Raw genomic sequence first — 17,270 nt, forward strand, 5'->3', positions numbered from 1 at the left:
TAGTTGTACAAGAAGATTTCGAGGTATATCTGCCAGCGTCCGCAGACTCCGGAGTCCCCTTCTATCTTACTATGTTGTCTTCCTTATTTGCTTTAAACTCTGATGTATAGAGACATAGAGAATAAATTCTTAGAAGCTTGTGACTTATTTCTACCAGATTTTGGGAGTTAAAATTGTTTGAATTGTAGTTTATTTATTTCAGATATTTATTATTATTCTGCATTGATAGGCTTACCTAGTCTTAGAGACTATGTGCCATCCCGCATCCTACAGAGGGAATTTAGGGTCGTGACAATTTCCCTTTTTGATTCTTCTTTAGGTATTCCTCCAAAACAGATTACTTGTTCTTATGTACCCAAGCATGCTTGGGTCCTGAATGGTTAGTGTTATGAGTATTAGTTTGACTAGAGGGCTTGGGTCACCAGACCCATCTCCTGTTGTTCTTAAACTTACAATGATTATAGGTATGACCGAGTTTTCCACAATAAAAATAGGAGTGGTTATTAGAATTTTCAGAGACTTTTTCTCCTCCGATTGTAAGCCTACAGTGGTTAGAGTTGTGACAAGTTTTGCCACCATGAGTGCATGTAGAGAGATTTCTAGTTCTAGTTGGTGAGTTATGAGGAGCAAACTGATTTAATCTAACTGAACTATGACTGGTGGATTTTCACAATCCACTCAGTTGAAGTTGAAGTTCATCGACTTCAGCTCGAAGCATATCTCTCTTAATTTCACAAACTTCCAATTTCAGAGCCCAGCCTTTCTTTTCTCTTTGGATTTTTCGAAGTTCATTCATAACTTTCTCAATATCTGCAAGAGCAATATCAATAAATTCTTAGATTTCATGACAGTTAGGACATGTAGGAAGACGTACCTCACTTGTTCCTTCGTCTGCCATGAGACCATGCTCACCTGAGTCTTTATCACTATCTTCTTTGATGGCCATGAAATATATGTTGGCAATTTCCTAGTGATCATATTCTTCTTCATTACTCCAAGCTCCAAAGGATTTCTTCTTTTGGAAATTTCTGCTTAGTTTCTTTTTTAGTTCAGGGCATTCGGCTTGAATGTGTCCATGTTTTCCACACTCGTAGCATCTTCCATTATTTTTGTCATTTTCATTATATATCTTCCCTTTTCTGAAATTTGATTTACCTCTTCAGCTATTTCTGGTTTTCCTCATCATGCTTGTTACAACTTTGGAGAGCATAGCTATATTCTCATTTTGTTCTCCTCCTCATTCTACTTCTTCTTCTTAATTTTATGATTCAGCCACAGTTGCTTTGAATGTTATTGTCTTCTTTTTTTCTTGTTGAACTTGCCTGTTTAAATGTGAATTCTCAAATGCAATTAGATCACCTCTGAGTTCATCATAGGACATTTTATCAAGAACTTGACTTTCCAAAGCAATGAATTTGGTTTGCCAAATTGTGGGGAGACTTTTCAGAATTTTTCTGACTTGTTCTCCACTTTTGATTTGTCTACCAAATGATTTCAAGTCTCCAAGTATTTTGCTGAACCTAGAAAACATTTCCTCCACTGATCCTCCATCCTTCATTTGAAATAATTCATAATCTCAAACTAGGAGATTAATCATTGTCTCGTTCACCTTGTTGGTTCTTTCATATGTGACTTCTAACTTATCCCACATTTCCTTTGCAATTTCACACCTAAATATCTTTTCGTATTCTTCCCCGATTATAGCAATGTACAGCAAATATTTTGCATTGGCATTCACTTGAATAACAGCTGATTGTTCTTCAGTGTAATCATCTAAATCAAGAGGATTAGATGATACTATGATTTCACTATCTTTATCCTTCTTTGGCGGAATTAGAAGATTTTCTTTTTTTATCACACGCCAGACCTTAATGTCATATGACATAGTGTAGGTCTCCATGCGCACTTTCCAATGAGAGAAGTGATGGCCATTGAAGTAAGGGGGTCGTACCTAAGAGGTTCCTTCTTGAAATAGTGCTCTAACAACTGTGTTTGATGCCATGATCTTTTCCTCACTTGCTGTTAAGCAACGTTAGTGAGTCCTGCTCTAATATCAATTAAAAGTACAAGAGGGGGGGTGAATTGTAGCTGATTTGAAAATCTTAGTTGACTATGTAGGAAATTAGTCGACTAGACTTTTCACAGTGATTGATCGCAGCATAAATAAACTGAGCAGACAAAAAAGTAAAGGAGGCACAACAATATTTATACTGGTTCATTACTGGTGCGGTACCTACATCCAGTTACCTTAGATCACAGGGGTTCTCTTAGATATTCAGTAAGAGTTTACAACAATGATGATTTTAGTACGTTTACCGCCAATGATATACAACAACAATGTTTTTTTCTAATGTTGACACAACTCTCATTTTATTTTCTAACTCTTCCTATCTTCTGCGACACTTGTAGACTCAAGAATACAGTATTTATACTAAGAACTAGAAAGGTGTAGAAACAGATGATGTAGTTGTGAGTCTTTTAATGTCCTTCTACTTCTGCCTTTGTAGCTTGATGTGTCTTTTGTTTCCTTGTCTTCTGGGATTGTATGGCAGTAATTATTGGAGACCTTTCCTCGTGAGACATAGATATCTAAGAATGAGACCCAAGGGTAGCCTCATGAATCTAGCTTGAAAGGGTAATTAGATTCATCCTTAATCTTGACGAATTGGTTCCTCCATTTCTCCTTGATTAGAGCTTCCGCATATTGTTCTTGATTTGGTCTCTAGCCGTGATTAGCTCTCTTTCTATTCTTGTGTGCTTGAGGATCTTTGTCAAGGTTGATTGATTGATTTTCCTTATTTGTTATTTGATTGATTGATTCTTTTTTCATTTGATGCAAAGTTCGAAATACATAGTCGTTGAGTATGATCTTCTTTCCTTTCATCAATGTCGTTGCTCTACAAATATGCACACAATGAGATATCATTATTCAAGTATTTTTTTAGATTATTAAATATTATTAAAATTCTAAACATAATAATCTCTCCCTTTTTGATGATGACATTAATCTAAAAAGAGTACGACTGATTTAGGGGTAACTTCCCTTTTACGAGTGTACTTCTGCTCCCCCTGTCTTGGAGCTCTTCCTTGTTTGTTGCTCCCCCTGTCTTTGTACTCTTTTTCCTCTCCCCCTTTGACATCAATCAAAAAGAGCACGAAGAACAATAGATAATAATAGTACTAGTTAAGCAGGCAAAAAATATATACAGCTAGCAGTTATACTGGGCATAGTGGACTGACATGCCCATCTAGACACAACCAAATGAAATAGTTTTAACATCCACCACATAAAACAAAATAAAAGGATTGTCTAAACAGCCCAGACACTTAATTCCTTCCAAGGAAATACTTCAGGGTGTTGATCACTTTGATGCAGAAACTGTCATAGGAGGCATCAATATCTTTGGTGACTTTGGTCAACTTCTCAGTTACATCCTGCATAGCTCTGATTCCTTGCCTCTTTGTGTCTTGGAGAGTGATCCTTAGCCTAGTCACATCTGATCCAGTTTCCTTGGTTACAGCCCTGATCTTGTCCACATGTTCCTGCATAAGGTTAGCAATTCCTTGATACCTGTAATGTTTTGCTGCATTAGCAACAGCTGATCTGAGGAAGACGATTTGTTGGCTACAGATTTAATCCCTCCAGTGCCCTGTTGAGGGATGAATTCAGGTGCCTTGTCTTTCTTAAGCCACACTCCCTCAATCAAGGTATATCTTATCATGGCAAAGGCAGTCTTGTCATATGTGTTGGAGATGGTTTTAGGAGCATAGAGAGGCAGATCCACTTTCATAACTTTCAAGATGTGAGAGGTTAGTAAACCATAGGACAAATTATTCATAGAGGATGAAACATCCCCGATGCTACTGATGTATCTAGGCAAACCAATTAATATCCTTCCCATTTACCAGACAGTACAAAATAAACACATCTCTAAGAGATATGGTGCTAAGTGAACCAGTACGGGGTAGCAATAATGTGGGCTAGTACACGATGTTCAAATTTCAAACTTTTTGGACCAATATCGGGGGGTTTCAGACAACACACTTTTGGCTACCTCAAACGACACTTCAAAATTATCAGGCCAAGAATTTTGCACAAATAGACTATACCCAACAAACTTTGTTGCAAAGATTTTAGATTTGCATAAAATATATGCATAGGCTCTTCATAGACAGTATCACCAATAATAGCAAATAGAGAGATAAGGTTCTGAGTTTCAAACACAGAGATAACATCACTGTGAGAGTTTTGCATAGATTTCAAACTTACAGTGCGCCTATAAGCAATCAACTTTCCTTTGAAAGCAATAAACCTAGCCTTCTCTTCGGGGCCATAGAAATTCATCTTGTCGTTAGGGCCAAACTCTATACTTTTAGTTTTCCCTCTTTTTTGAGAAGATTGTTTGGGGATGGACTCCAGCGGGCGCTTTCCAGCCCTCTTATGGGAGATGAGAATATCTTCTTGAGAATCACTGGAATCATCCTCGGTAAATAGACGGTCTGTGCTTTCTGAGGATTCTACATCAACAGGATCATTAGTTTGATGCTTTTTCTGGAAGCGATGGCTTCTTCTGGGCATGGAGGGGGAAGGAGAGGGTTTGGTTTTGGCCATGAGTGAAAGAGAATAGAGAGAGAGAGAGAGAGAGAGAGAGGGAAAGAGAGAGAGTGAGTTTCTTTGAGAGAATGGGGAATATGATCAAGGGGGAGGGGGTTAAAAGGAGTTTGAATGGATGCCTCGATTCTCAGAGAGACGTGTGAAGAGCAATTGAAAAGTTGCCTTCTACAAGCCCGTCGTCAGTTCAGCAATTAAAGTATGTACAGACTAATCTAGTACTAAAAGTTTTTTTTTTGGCGAAAATTATGAAGAATATTTATGGAAAAAAATTATAAACTTAGACAATTATAGAAAACACTTAGCAAAGTTAGACGAGAATTATACAAATACCAATTTTGCTACGAAGGAAACATAATCTTTCTTCAAGAAATGGCTTTTGTAAAAATATTTGTTAACTGATTTTCAGTATTGACAAATTCTAACATAATATTGCCTCTAGCAACATGATCACGTATAAAATGATGCTTAATCTCAATATACTTAGCCCTAGAATGATGCACAGAATGTTTTGATAGACAAACAGCACTAGTGTTATCACACATAATAGGAACGCAGTTAAAGCATAAATCATAATCTAACAGTTGATGCATAATCCATAGAACTTGTGTGCATCAGTTGCCTACAGCCAAATATTCCGCTTCAGTAGTAGATAGGCCTACACATCTTTGTTTCTTTTTGTGCCAGGATATAAGAGATTTTTCAAGTAATTGGCACGTTCTACTCGTGTTTTTCCTGTCAATTTTATCTCCTGCAAAGTCTGCATCTGAAAAACCTTTGTGATCAAAGATATCTAAACTTTCGTACCATAATCCATAGTTGACTATCCCTATCAAATATCTTATAATACATTTAATAACAGTCAAGTGGGACCCTTTAGGAGCTGACTAATATCTTGCACATTTGTAAATACTGAATATAATATCTGGTCGACTAGCTGTAAGATAAAGTAGAGAACCAATCATACCTCGATATATTATTTCATCGACACTCTTACCATCTTTATCTTCATCCAAGATAGTTGACGGACTCATAGGTGACCATATGGCCTTTGCATTAGATATGCCAAATTTTTTTATGAGCTCTTTTGTGTACTTTGTTTGACTAACAAAAATCTCTTTCTGTAGTTGCTTGATTTGAAGCCCAATGAAGAAGGTTAATTCTCCCATCATACACATTTCAAATTCCCCTTTCATGATGTTGGAAAAGTCCTTGCATAAAACAGGATTAGTAATGCCAAAAATAATATCATCTACGTAGATTTGTACTATTAAATTACCTTCAATCGATCGTTTGATAAAAAGAGTAGTATCAATATTACATCTGTCAAACCCATGTTTGATTAGAAATGAACTCGGCCTTTCATACCAAGCTCTAGGAACTTGCTTTAGACCGTACAGTGTTTTAGACAGTTTGTAGACATGATTTGGAAATGATTCATTTACAAATCCTGTAAGTTGCTTAACAAATACTTCCTTAGAGATGAACTCATTTAAGAAAGCACTTTTCACATCCATTTGAAATAGTCTGAAACATTTGTGAGCAGCCTAGGCAAATAGGATGCGAATAGATTCTAACCTGGCAACAGGGGAGAAGGTCTCATCGTAATCAATTCCTTCTTGCTGTGAATAGCCTTGAGCGACCAGTCTAGCTTTATTCCATACTACTTGTCCATACTCATTCAACTTATTTCTGTACACCTATTTTGTTCCAACAATGGATGCATTTGGAGGTTTAGGAATAAGTTCCCATACCTTATTTTTCTCAAATTGATCAAGCTCTTCCTTCATTGCATTTATCCATCTTTCGTCCTCAAGGGCCTCTTCTACCCTTTTTGGTTCAAACTGGGATATGAGAGGAATATTTGATGTCTGCTTTAGTGATCTTATAGTTTCCTTCCTTCCTAAGGATCTCTAATAATGTACTTATGTGGATATTCAGGCTCACTTTTCCATTTATTTGGAACAACTGATACTTGATCCTTTTCAACAGGATTTGATTGTTCAATTGTAGAAGTTCCTGATTGTCTATAGGACTGTTAGTCGACTGATCTCTCTAACCAGTTATCTCATCACAAGCATTTTCACCTGTATTGATAGACTTTGGAACTATGGAAATTTCCTCATCTTCAAGAAGTTTTTCATTCCTTAAGCGAGGGTTAGTGTCCACAAAAACAACATGTATGGATTGTTCAATAGAAATAGTACGCTTATTAAAAACTCTATATGCTCTACTAGAGAGAGAGTATCTGAGAAAAATACGTTCATCGCTTTTGTGATCAAACTTACCAAGATTGTCTTTTCCATTGTTGTGAATGAAGCATTTGCAACCAAAAGGATGAAAATAACTGATGTTGGGTCTTTTACCTCTCCATAGTTCATATGGAGTTTTCTTGAGACTAGGTCGAATTAAGCATTTGTTTATGATGTGACATGGTATGCTTACAGCTTCTGCCCAGAAGTGGTGTGGAAGTGAATTTTTCACAATCATAGTTCTTGCCATATCTTACAAAGTTCTATTTTTGCGTTCTACCACTCCATTTTGTTGCAGTTATCTTGGAGATGAAAAATTATGGGAGATCCCTTGATCATTGCAGAAGTTCTCAAATGCTTTACTTTCAGATTCTCCTTCATGATCACTTCTTATAAAAGATATGTAGTAGCCTTCCTTTTTTCCGATGTACCTTCTTGTAGAAGACTTCAAAGTTGATTAATGCCTCAGCTTTATGACTTAGAAAAATAACCCAGGTAAATCGAGAAAAATCATCTACTATAACAAAGGCATATTTTCTACCACCTATGTTTGCAGTTCTAGTTAGACCAAAAACGTCCATATGCAAGAGTTGAAGAGGCTTTGTAGTAGAAACAATGTTTTTAACTTTGAAAGAGGACCTCTTTGTTTTCCTAATTGACATGCATCATAAATTTGATCTTTTGAAAAATTCTAGTTTCGGAAGACCAATGACAAGATCATTTTTGGAAAGTTTATGAATAGTATGCATGCTTCCATGACCAAGGTTTCTATGCCATGCCCAAGGATCATCAATCATAGAGGCTAGACAAATTTGATTACCAATACTATCTATGTTACTGATGGAATAGACATTCCTGTCTCTATTTCCATAAAGAATAACTTTACCTGATTCGTCTTCAATAAACCAACCATGCTTTTTAAAATGAACCTCAAAGTCATTGTCACATAGTTGACTGATACTGAGGAGGTTGAAGCCAAGTTCATCAACTAGGTACACTTCGTCTACATCACATGTTGAGCTGCGAGAAACTCTTCCAACTCCAATTACATTTCATTTTGATTTGTCTCCAAAAGTGACTGTTCCTCTATCTAGTTTGGCGACAGTTTTGAACAGTTGTTTCTCATAAGCCATATATCTGGAACACGCGGTATCAAGGTACCATTTCCCGTTTCGATTTTTCTTGTAGTTTTCCTACAAAAATAGATTACTTATTTTTAGGTACCCAAGCATGCTTGGGTCCTGAATGGTTAGTGTTCTGAGAATTAGCATGACTAGAGGTCTTGGGTCGCCAGACCCATCTCCTGTTGTTCTTAAACCTGCAATGATTAGAGGTATGACCGAGTTTTCCATAATAAAAACAGGAAGGGTTATTAGAATTTTCAAAGACTTTTTCTCCTCTGATTCTAAGCCTGCAGTGGTTAGAGCTTTGACCATTTTTGCCACAATGAGTGCATGTAGAGAGATTTCTAGTTCTAGTTGGTGAGTTATGAAGAGCAAACTGATTTGATCTAACTGAACTATGACTGGTGGATTTTCATAATCTATTCAGTTGAAGTTGAAGTTCATTAACTTCATCTTGAAGCATATCTCTCTCAATTTCACATACTTCCAATTTCAGAGCCTAGTCTTTCTTTTCTCTTTGGATTTTTCGAAGTTCATTCAGAACTTTCTCAATATCTGCAAGAGCAATATCAATAAATTATTGGAGTTCATGGCAGTTAGGACATGTAGGAAGACTTACCTCACTTGTTCCTTCGTCTGCCATGAGACCAAGCTCACCTGAGTCTTCATCGCTATCTTCTTTGATGGACATGAAACACACGTTGGCAATTTCCTCATGATCAGATTCTTATTCATCACTCGAAGCTCCAAAGGATTTCTTCTTTCGGAAATTCCTGCTTAGTTTCGTTTTCAGGTCAGGTCATTCGGCTTGAATGTGTCCATGTTTCCACACTCGTAGCATCTTCCATCATTTTTGTCATTTTCATTATTCAACTTCCCTTTTCTAAAATTTGATTTACCTCTTCTGTTTTTCCTCATCATGCTTGTTACAACTTTGGAGAGCATAGCTATATTCTCATCTTGTTCTCCTCCTCATCCTTGTTCTTCTTCATTTTCTGATTCAACCACAATTGATTTGAATGCATCTGTCTTTTTTTTTCTTGTTGAACTTGCTTGTCTAAATGTGTTTTCTCAAACATGATTAGATCATCTCTGAGTTCATCATATGACATTTTGTCAAGATCCTGACATTCCAAAACAGTGAATTTGGGTTGCCAAATTGTTGGGAAACTTCTCGAATATTTTTTGATTTGTTCTCCACTTTTGATTGGTCTACTAAAGGATTTCAAGTCTCTAAGGATTTTGCTGAACCTAGAAAACTCTTCCTCCACTAATTCTCCATCCTTCATTTGAAAAAATTCATAATCTCGAACTAGGATATTGATCCTTGTCTCTTTCACCTTGTTGGTTCCTTCATATGTGACTTCTAACATGTCCCATATTTTCTTTGCAGTTCACAATTGGATATCTTTTCGTATTCTTCCCGATTATAGCATTGTACAGCAGATTTTTTGGCTTGGCATTCACTTGAATAACAACTGATTGTTCTTCAGTGTAATCATCTAAATCAAGAGGATCAAATGATACTATGATTTCACCGTATTTATCCTTCTTTGGCATAATTGAAAGATTTCCCTTTTTGATCACACGCCAAACCTTAATGTCATATGACATAGTGTAGATCTCCATGCGCACTTTCCAATGAGAGAAGTGTTGGCCACTGAAGTAAGGGGGTCTTACCCGAGAGGTTCCTTCTTAAAATAATATTCCAATGACTGTGTTTGATGCCATAATCTTTTCCTCACTTGTTGTTAAGCACTGTTCGTGAGTCCTGCTCTGATACCAATTGAAAGTATGGGGGGGATGAATTATAACCGATTTGAAAATCTTAGTTGACTATGTAGTAAATTAGTCGACTAGGCTTTTCACAGTGATTGATCACAACATAAATAAACTGAGCAGACAAAAAAGTAAAGGAGGCACAATAATATTTATACTGGTTCATTACCAGTTTGGTACCTACGTCCAGTTCCCTTGGATCATAGGGGTTCTCTTAGATATTCAGTAAGAGTTTACAACAATGATGATTTTAGTACGTTCACCGCCAACGATATACAACAATAATTTTTCTTTCTAATGTTGACACAACTCTCGTTTTGTTTTCTAACTCTTCCTATATTCTGTGACACTTGTAGACTCAAGAATACAGTATTTGTACTAAGAACTAGAAAGGTGTAGAAACAGATGATGTAGTTGTGTGTCTTTCAATATCCTTCTACTTCTTCCTTTATAGCTTGATGAGTCTTTTGTTTCCTTGTCTTCTGGGATTGTATGGTAGTAATTATTGGAGACCTTTCCTTGTGAGGCATAGACATCTAAGAGTAAGACCCAAGGGTTACCTCATGAATCTAGCTTGAAAGGGTAACTAGATTCGTCCTTAATCTTGACGAATTGGTTCCTCCATTTCTCCTTGATTAGAGCTTCCGCAGATTGTTCTTGATTTGGTCTCTAGCCGTGATTAGTTCTCTTTCCGTTCTTTCACGCTTGAGGATCTTTGGCAAGGCTAATTGATTGACCTTCCTTCTTTGTTCTTTGATAGATTGATTCTTTTTCTATTTGATGCAAAGTTCAAAATAGATAGTCGTTGAGTATGATCTTCTTTCCTTTCATCAATGCTGTTGCTCTCCAAATATGCACATAATGAGATGTCATTAGTCAATGCTTTTTTTTAGATTATTGAACATTATTAAAATTTTAAATTTAATAGAGGTAATTAATGCGTGACGTTTCGCATTCGAGGACGGTCAACCGGCGGCTGACACGTGTCCGAAGTCAGAATGACATAACTGATAGGACGTTTCACTGACTCATCGATCCAATTGTAGCATATGGAGGAAGGAACCAAGGTCAATTAATCACTTCTCGTCGCTTCAATAAATTTGCTCTTCGAAAAATGAGGGGACTATCTGTGTACAGGTAAAATCGGATATAATGTTACCCCCGATTTCACGATAAAGAAACGAGAGGGAAGCATGGTCTGACGCAACCTCGAGTAAAGCCGGAGGGTTCCTCGTTTCGGAGCCGGGGGAGGACGAACGGTACATCTGGGATCGGACATGGCTGATCATCGAGTCCGAGCAGAGTGAAGGTTCGAGACTAAAGAAAAAGAGAAAACGGTTAAGCACGATAAACGGAGAGTCGTAGTATCCGCCCTCAACCGGATATTACGGTGCAAATCCCGCCCGATATCAACTGTAGATCAATATTTATCGAAAAAGATGATTTTTACCTTATTTAGACTTGTACTAGGATTGAAACTCCCCTACTATATAAATGAGAGAATTTTTTAATTTAAACCATTATTGGCACGCATATCAAAGCAATAAAAGTCCATTTTCATTCTCTAACTACTATTCATTGTGCTCTTCAGCTTCTTAATTATTCGGTTACAACCGAGCCAGTCTCGAAGGCTCGACCGGGGTCAATTTTTGGTATTCTTCTAAAGGCCAGTCTTGATTGTTCATCACGTTTAGTTTGATTATTTTACTTCCCTTTACTTTAATTAATTTATGTTCATAAATTAATCGTGTTAAATTAAATCACATTTTTTTTAAACCGCGTAGAAATCTAATTGTTACTCATTTTAAGGCTAAGCGTGCTTTTTAAAATCTCTTTTACACAAATAATGTGACGTTTCTTGGAGAATACCAAATTTGTATATTTGCCAAATGTCAGGGCATTTATGCGTTTCTTTTGTTACAAAAGTGTGACGGTCAGACATCAGTTTGTTAATATGGTTGAGTTGACGCTAGGGGTGGGCGTCAGTCGGTTCGGTCGGTTATTATGAAAGTACGGTTCGGTTTATCGGTTTTCGGTTTGTAATATTAATAACCAAATCAAACCAAAGTTTTTACGGTTTGGTACGATTTTTTCAAAGTTCGGTTCGGTTATTTCCGGTTTATTTTTTCGATTTTAAACGGTTGTAGGAACAACAAGTATTTACGGTTTGTAGGAACATCAATAAACAAGGCTGAAATTTATTTGCTTTTCGTCCAGCCCAACAGCAAATTGTCATTTTGACTTTTGAGAAAGACAGCCCAGTAAATTGTCATTTAGTTGCTGTTCGTCCAGCCCAGCAAGAGAGAAAGACAGTGGCAGACGGCAGTCTAACACAAGTTTTGCTGACAATAACACTCTAATTTGAAACTACACTTTAAATGAAACCGAGAATAGACTATAGAGAACAAGCACACAGAGAGCAGGGAGGCCTTCAGTGGCATAAGTGCAAACAGAACACCTAAGTAGCAAAATACCACACAGTTCAGCAGTGGCAAACTAGTCCAAAATAGTTTAACACAGTGGTAAATCTAGCAGCTACCAAAGTCCAAAATAAGTCTAGAAATACCATCACCAAACAATAAAACAGTGGTAAACTAGTCACAAGCCACAAGCCACAAAGTAAGTCTAGAAAATGATACTTAAAGCCTTAAATACGAATCACTGGATGAGGCATGAGACACTTCTTAATATGCTTCACTAAGCCATAAGTGCCATAATACTTTGGATGACACAATGAAGGCACTTTGCTTTGCGGGCTTCTTCATTTACTTTAACTAGCTCAAAATGTTCCCAAATAGGCGATCTAGCTTTAGGACCACGAGACATAGTTGAACCTACAAAGAAAAATTAGAAAATTTCACAAGTTAATAAAATATTTTTAATTATAAATAACAAAATAATATCATAAAACAAGCAAATCTTTAAACTTACCAGTTGTTCAAACATTTATCAAACGATTATGCGTAGATACTAATTTTTCTATGTTCATAAGTGAAAACATGTTTAATATGTACCTTTCTCTTTTAACTTTAGAGTTTATTTACATTACTTATTTATTGTAGTGGTATGTAAAGCAAATCCTTTGCTTTTTAGGTTGACCATCTACCTAGAAACCTCATTTGGCAGAAACATCCAAGCACCTTTCTCTTTTAACTTTAGAGTTTATTTACAATACTTATTTATTATAGTGGTATGTAAAGCAAATCCTTTGCTTTCTCGGTTGGCCATAAACCTCCTTTGGCAGAAACATCCAAGCACCTTATTATTTTATTGGTGTACTTGATTACTTTTTGAAATTTTGAGAGAAATTGTGGTGCGTAATACTAAAGTAAAGTTGTCCATACGTTAGACCTGATTTTGAAATATACTGAAGTGAAAGACTAAGACAGTGAGACATTTTCTTTCTTCATACACAAAAGAATAACAGTGAGACTAATTGAAAATCAACATAAACAAAAGACTAACAGTGAGACTAATTGAAAGTCAACATACACAAAAGATTAAGACATTTTCTTTCTTCATAACACAGAAGAACTCGCACTAACCTGAGGATGAAGGATGAGCGACGAGCTGAGGAAGAAGGCATCACAGTTGAGCTGAGGAAGAAGGTGCAGAACTCACAGGAACTCAAAAGAAGTCGCAGCAGTCAGCGACGACGAGTCGCAGCAGTCGCAGTCGCAGTAGTCGCACAGGAAGAAGGAAGAACCGAAGAGGCGAACTTTTCAATTGATGTAGGTTTGAGAACCCTAAATCTAATTCTTTATTTAGGTTTGGGAAATGGGAAATGGGAAGTGACTAAGTGTAATGTGTATTAGTCAGTTGTAACCGATATATTTGGACTTTGGGTATTAGACAGACTATCAATAAGTTTGGGCTTGGGTAAACTAAATTGGGCTTCAAAATTCAAATAGATATTGGGCTTCAGCCTAAAATGGGTAATAACTACTACCCAAAATTTCGGTTAAACCGAAATACCAAAATCGTAAACCGCACCGAAAAATCGAAAATTAATAATTTAAAAATCGTGCATCGACCGAAAAATCGATTAAATCGAAACCGAAAAATCAAAATTCATGGTTCGGCCGATATGATGCCCACCCCTAGTTGACGCGGCTAAAGATGCCAATCTAATAAATCACATTCTTTTCGCCTCTTGGGTTTAAATTGTTTCTTGCAGAGCGTTAATTAATTTAAAATGTTTGGACAAGTAGCGTTTATTACTATATAGTAATAAATATTTTTATCACTTCATTAACTCTAACCACATGATTTCTATTTCAATCTAAAATAAATTAAAAAACTAACAATATTTATTTAAATAAATTAATCTTTTACTATTTTGTTAATGTCATAGGCTTCATTACTGTCGGCACATTTTAATGGCTTATAATATCTTAAGAATAATATTTTTTTATGAGTTTTCATTTAAAGAACTATTATGTAATTTAATATTCGTAATCACCAATAAATTGATAAAATTTAGTTTGATGTTATCAATTTTCAATTTTTTTTGGTCAAAATTTAATAACTTATTAATGGTAGAATTTAACATACATGTAAATATTTTAAAATTTAATGAATTAATAAAGCCAAGATAATATTTACTTCAAATGACATCTGTTGTCCGAGTTAGATTTTGTCCTAAAAGAGTTAATTAACTTTTTCTCTAATTTGCTTAACCTCAAACTTAATTACTCATCTTTTAATATAATATAAATAAATAATCTTTTATTTTTCAGTCTTAAAGCTTGAACTAGAAATATGTCGGAGAGATTCTCGTGCCATCACACCCCATCCCCAAACATATTTGCATTATCTTAATCTTTTTCTCAACGGGCAGATTATTCAGCCAATGATGCTCGTGGGCCCAACAAACACACCAACCATTAGTTGCTTGATTCAGGCGCATTTCACGTGGCCCGCAGCCATTTAAACTAGGTCCAAATGAATCCACGTCAGCAAATCAGATTCTTCTTCAAAACTCATTCTGCCACGTCATCCACCCAAACCAAAAAATATCCTGTTTGAACCAAAGGAAACAGCTCTTACGGTTTGTCAATTTTTGTATTCTTTTATTCGAGATTACATTAATACCCTTCTCCTTAAATCAAAAGTACCGTGGTAATTTTGGGATTTAATTCAAAATTGAGGTTGCTTCATCTCCCACTGCAAGTTGATTCCTCTTTTTCTCACATTCACTGCTCTCGATTTTCGCATTTTCCAAACAGATTAGTACTTCGAAATTCTTGCCCTATAATTCCTTCTATATTTTCTCTCAGAAAGAACTTTTTTTTTTTCAGTTTAGAGAAGTTTCAAGAAACTGTTAACGATGAAAAATTGTGAGCTTTGCAATGGATTAGCCAGGATTTACTGCGAATCGGACCAGGCGAATTTGTGTTGGGATTGTGATGCGAAGGTACACTCTGCGAATTTTCTGGTAGCGAGGCACTCGAGGTCGTTGTTGTGCCACGTATGCCAATCGCCGACGGCTTGGTCGGCCGCCGGAGCGAAGGTTGGCCGGACAATCTCTGTGTGTGAGCGGTGCGTGAACGTTGAAAGAAATGGTGAAGAAGGTGAAGATGCGGAGGAGATTGATTTGGAGGATATTCAGGTTGTTCCGTGGTCATCAACTCCTCCCCCGCCGCCGGCTAGTTCATCCAGCAGCGACGAGTCGTTGAATAGCTATAAATATTCTTCTTTGAAGCGAAGGCGTGAAGATAATGTATGTACTTTAATTTTAACTCTTGCTTTAATTAAAAAAAATTAAATAATTTTAAAATATTAAAAATTAGTATCGTATTTTGGAACAGACGAAAAAATGTTGTGAAATAAATTAGAAAGAGAGTAATTTCCTCTTTGTTTCTTATAATTTATGGCATTAAATCCTAAATAATTGGTCCTTTTTATGATAATAGGATGATAGTGGAACTTCAACATCTCATCGGGAAGTTGGTGAACTGCCGCCGTCGGAGAAGCGTGACGGCGACGAAGCGGCGGCGGCGTCCTCAACGAGGATGCGAAAGCCTTTGAAGATCCAGAGAACTGAAGGGAGCTTGACGGGTCGGGTTGAAACTACTGGATGTTCGGGGATGATGGAATTTATCGGGAGAATTAATCGGCGTGAGAAGAAATCCAGTGCAGTAATCGCCGAGATCGATAGACTCAACGAGAATACTGTAGGCGTTGATCTGGAATGATCAGGGGCTTCGTAGCCGTCCGATTAACCACTGATTTGACGCTTCTGTTGGGCTAACACCACCACGTCATTTCTATTTTTTTTTCTTGACTTGTAATTACAGAAAGTCATTTCTACTTTTACTTATCCAAATCTTGTAGTCGGTGAATTTCGTAATATGATTAGGATAAGATTTGATTTATTCTACTCAATCTTTAGACGGTTTGACAAATGTACTTTTTACTTTGTGTAGTTTAATTTGGATAATGTTAAGGAATACCTGGCACAGTTAGCTGCCTTCCTTTTCCATGTATTTCAAGAAAATTTCAAGGTTTCTAAGCATTTTAAGACAATAATCTTTATAAAGGATCAGAACGAGCAGTTTCTTTTGTTTATTAGATATCATATGGTACGTGAGATAAGGATAATAATTTTGAAATAAAATTTAAAATTAATTTTATTCTATATTTAATTTGAGGTATTAGTTAATTTTTAAATAATTTTATACTAAAATGATAGATTAGTTATCCCATATAAAAAAAATAGGATAACTAACTCATATGATATTCCTATCATTGTACTAAACGATCCTGATGTACGTTTTAGTTTTCCTTGTGTGTGTTGTATATCAAAAGTAATAGATAATCATTACCAAAAAATGTAATGGATAATTTGCAATAAGGTCTTTAACATTTTTAAGGGTTTTCATACAATTTGTTTTGATCAAAACTTTGATAAAATATAAGAAGGATAGTTTAATCGACCTAACATATTTTAGAATTAGAAGGAATAAGCATTAGTATCGCTAAAGATTGTTGTTTGATAGTAAATATTCCTCTATTTTTAACTAAAAATTTCATGTTCAATACTAAGAATAGAATCGCCTTTAATAGATATCAATTTATGGGACGTTGCAGCAATTAATCGGGTCCAATAAATGAGAATTAATAAGCATTAGTGCCCTCTTAATTCAGTCTAAACTCTAAAGTCGCATGCACTTGTGGGGTATATATACTGTCTATGAAGTAGTAGTATTTAAATGGAGACAAGCATTGCATCCACAAAAACTGAATAGGATGATGGGGCCTAGCTCTCTGCCTCTAGAGTTCCACAAGAAATGCATGAGTGGTTTTGTTAAGGAGTTGTTGGTTTCATCACTCGTTTCAACTGCCTGTTCACCTCTACTTTTAGAACAAGCAGCACATTTCCTTGGTTCTGATTGCCACCTTTTGTTGTAATTGTTTAAATATAATTTAATTTATTATCATAAGTAATAATTTTAACTTAAAAATTTTAAGTATCAAATTATGTTTCTTATAAACAGTTAC

General features: G+C 36.0%; 1 protein-coding gene across 1 annotated transcript; it reads left to right on the forward strand.

Moving 5' to 3' along the window:
* Nucleotides 1-14,878: 14,878 nt before the first annotated feature.
* Nucleotides 14,879-16,249, forward strand: LOC104112751 (zinc finger protein CONSTANS-LIKE 10-like). Its single transcript, XM_009622760.4, has 2 exons — nt 14,879-15,489; nt 15,683-16,249. The coding sequence occupies exons 1-2, from the start codon at nt 15,097-15,099 to the stop codon at nt 15,962-15,964; spliced, it is 675 nt and encodes a 224-aa protein (XP_009621055.1). The 5' UTR covers nt 14,879-15,096; the 3' UTR covers nt 15,965-16,249.
* The last annotated feature ends 1,021 nt before the right edge of the window (nt 16,250-17,270 follow it).

Source organism: Nicotiana tomentosiformis, chromosome 6 (assembly GCF_000390325.3).
Source record: "Nicotiana tomentosiformis chromosome 6, ASM39032v3, whole genome shotgun sequence".
Taxonomy (NCBI): domain Eukaryota; kingdom Viridiplantae; phylum Streptophyta; class Magnoliopsida; order Solanales; family Solanaceae; genus Nicotiana; species Nicotiana tomentosiformis.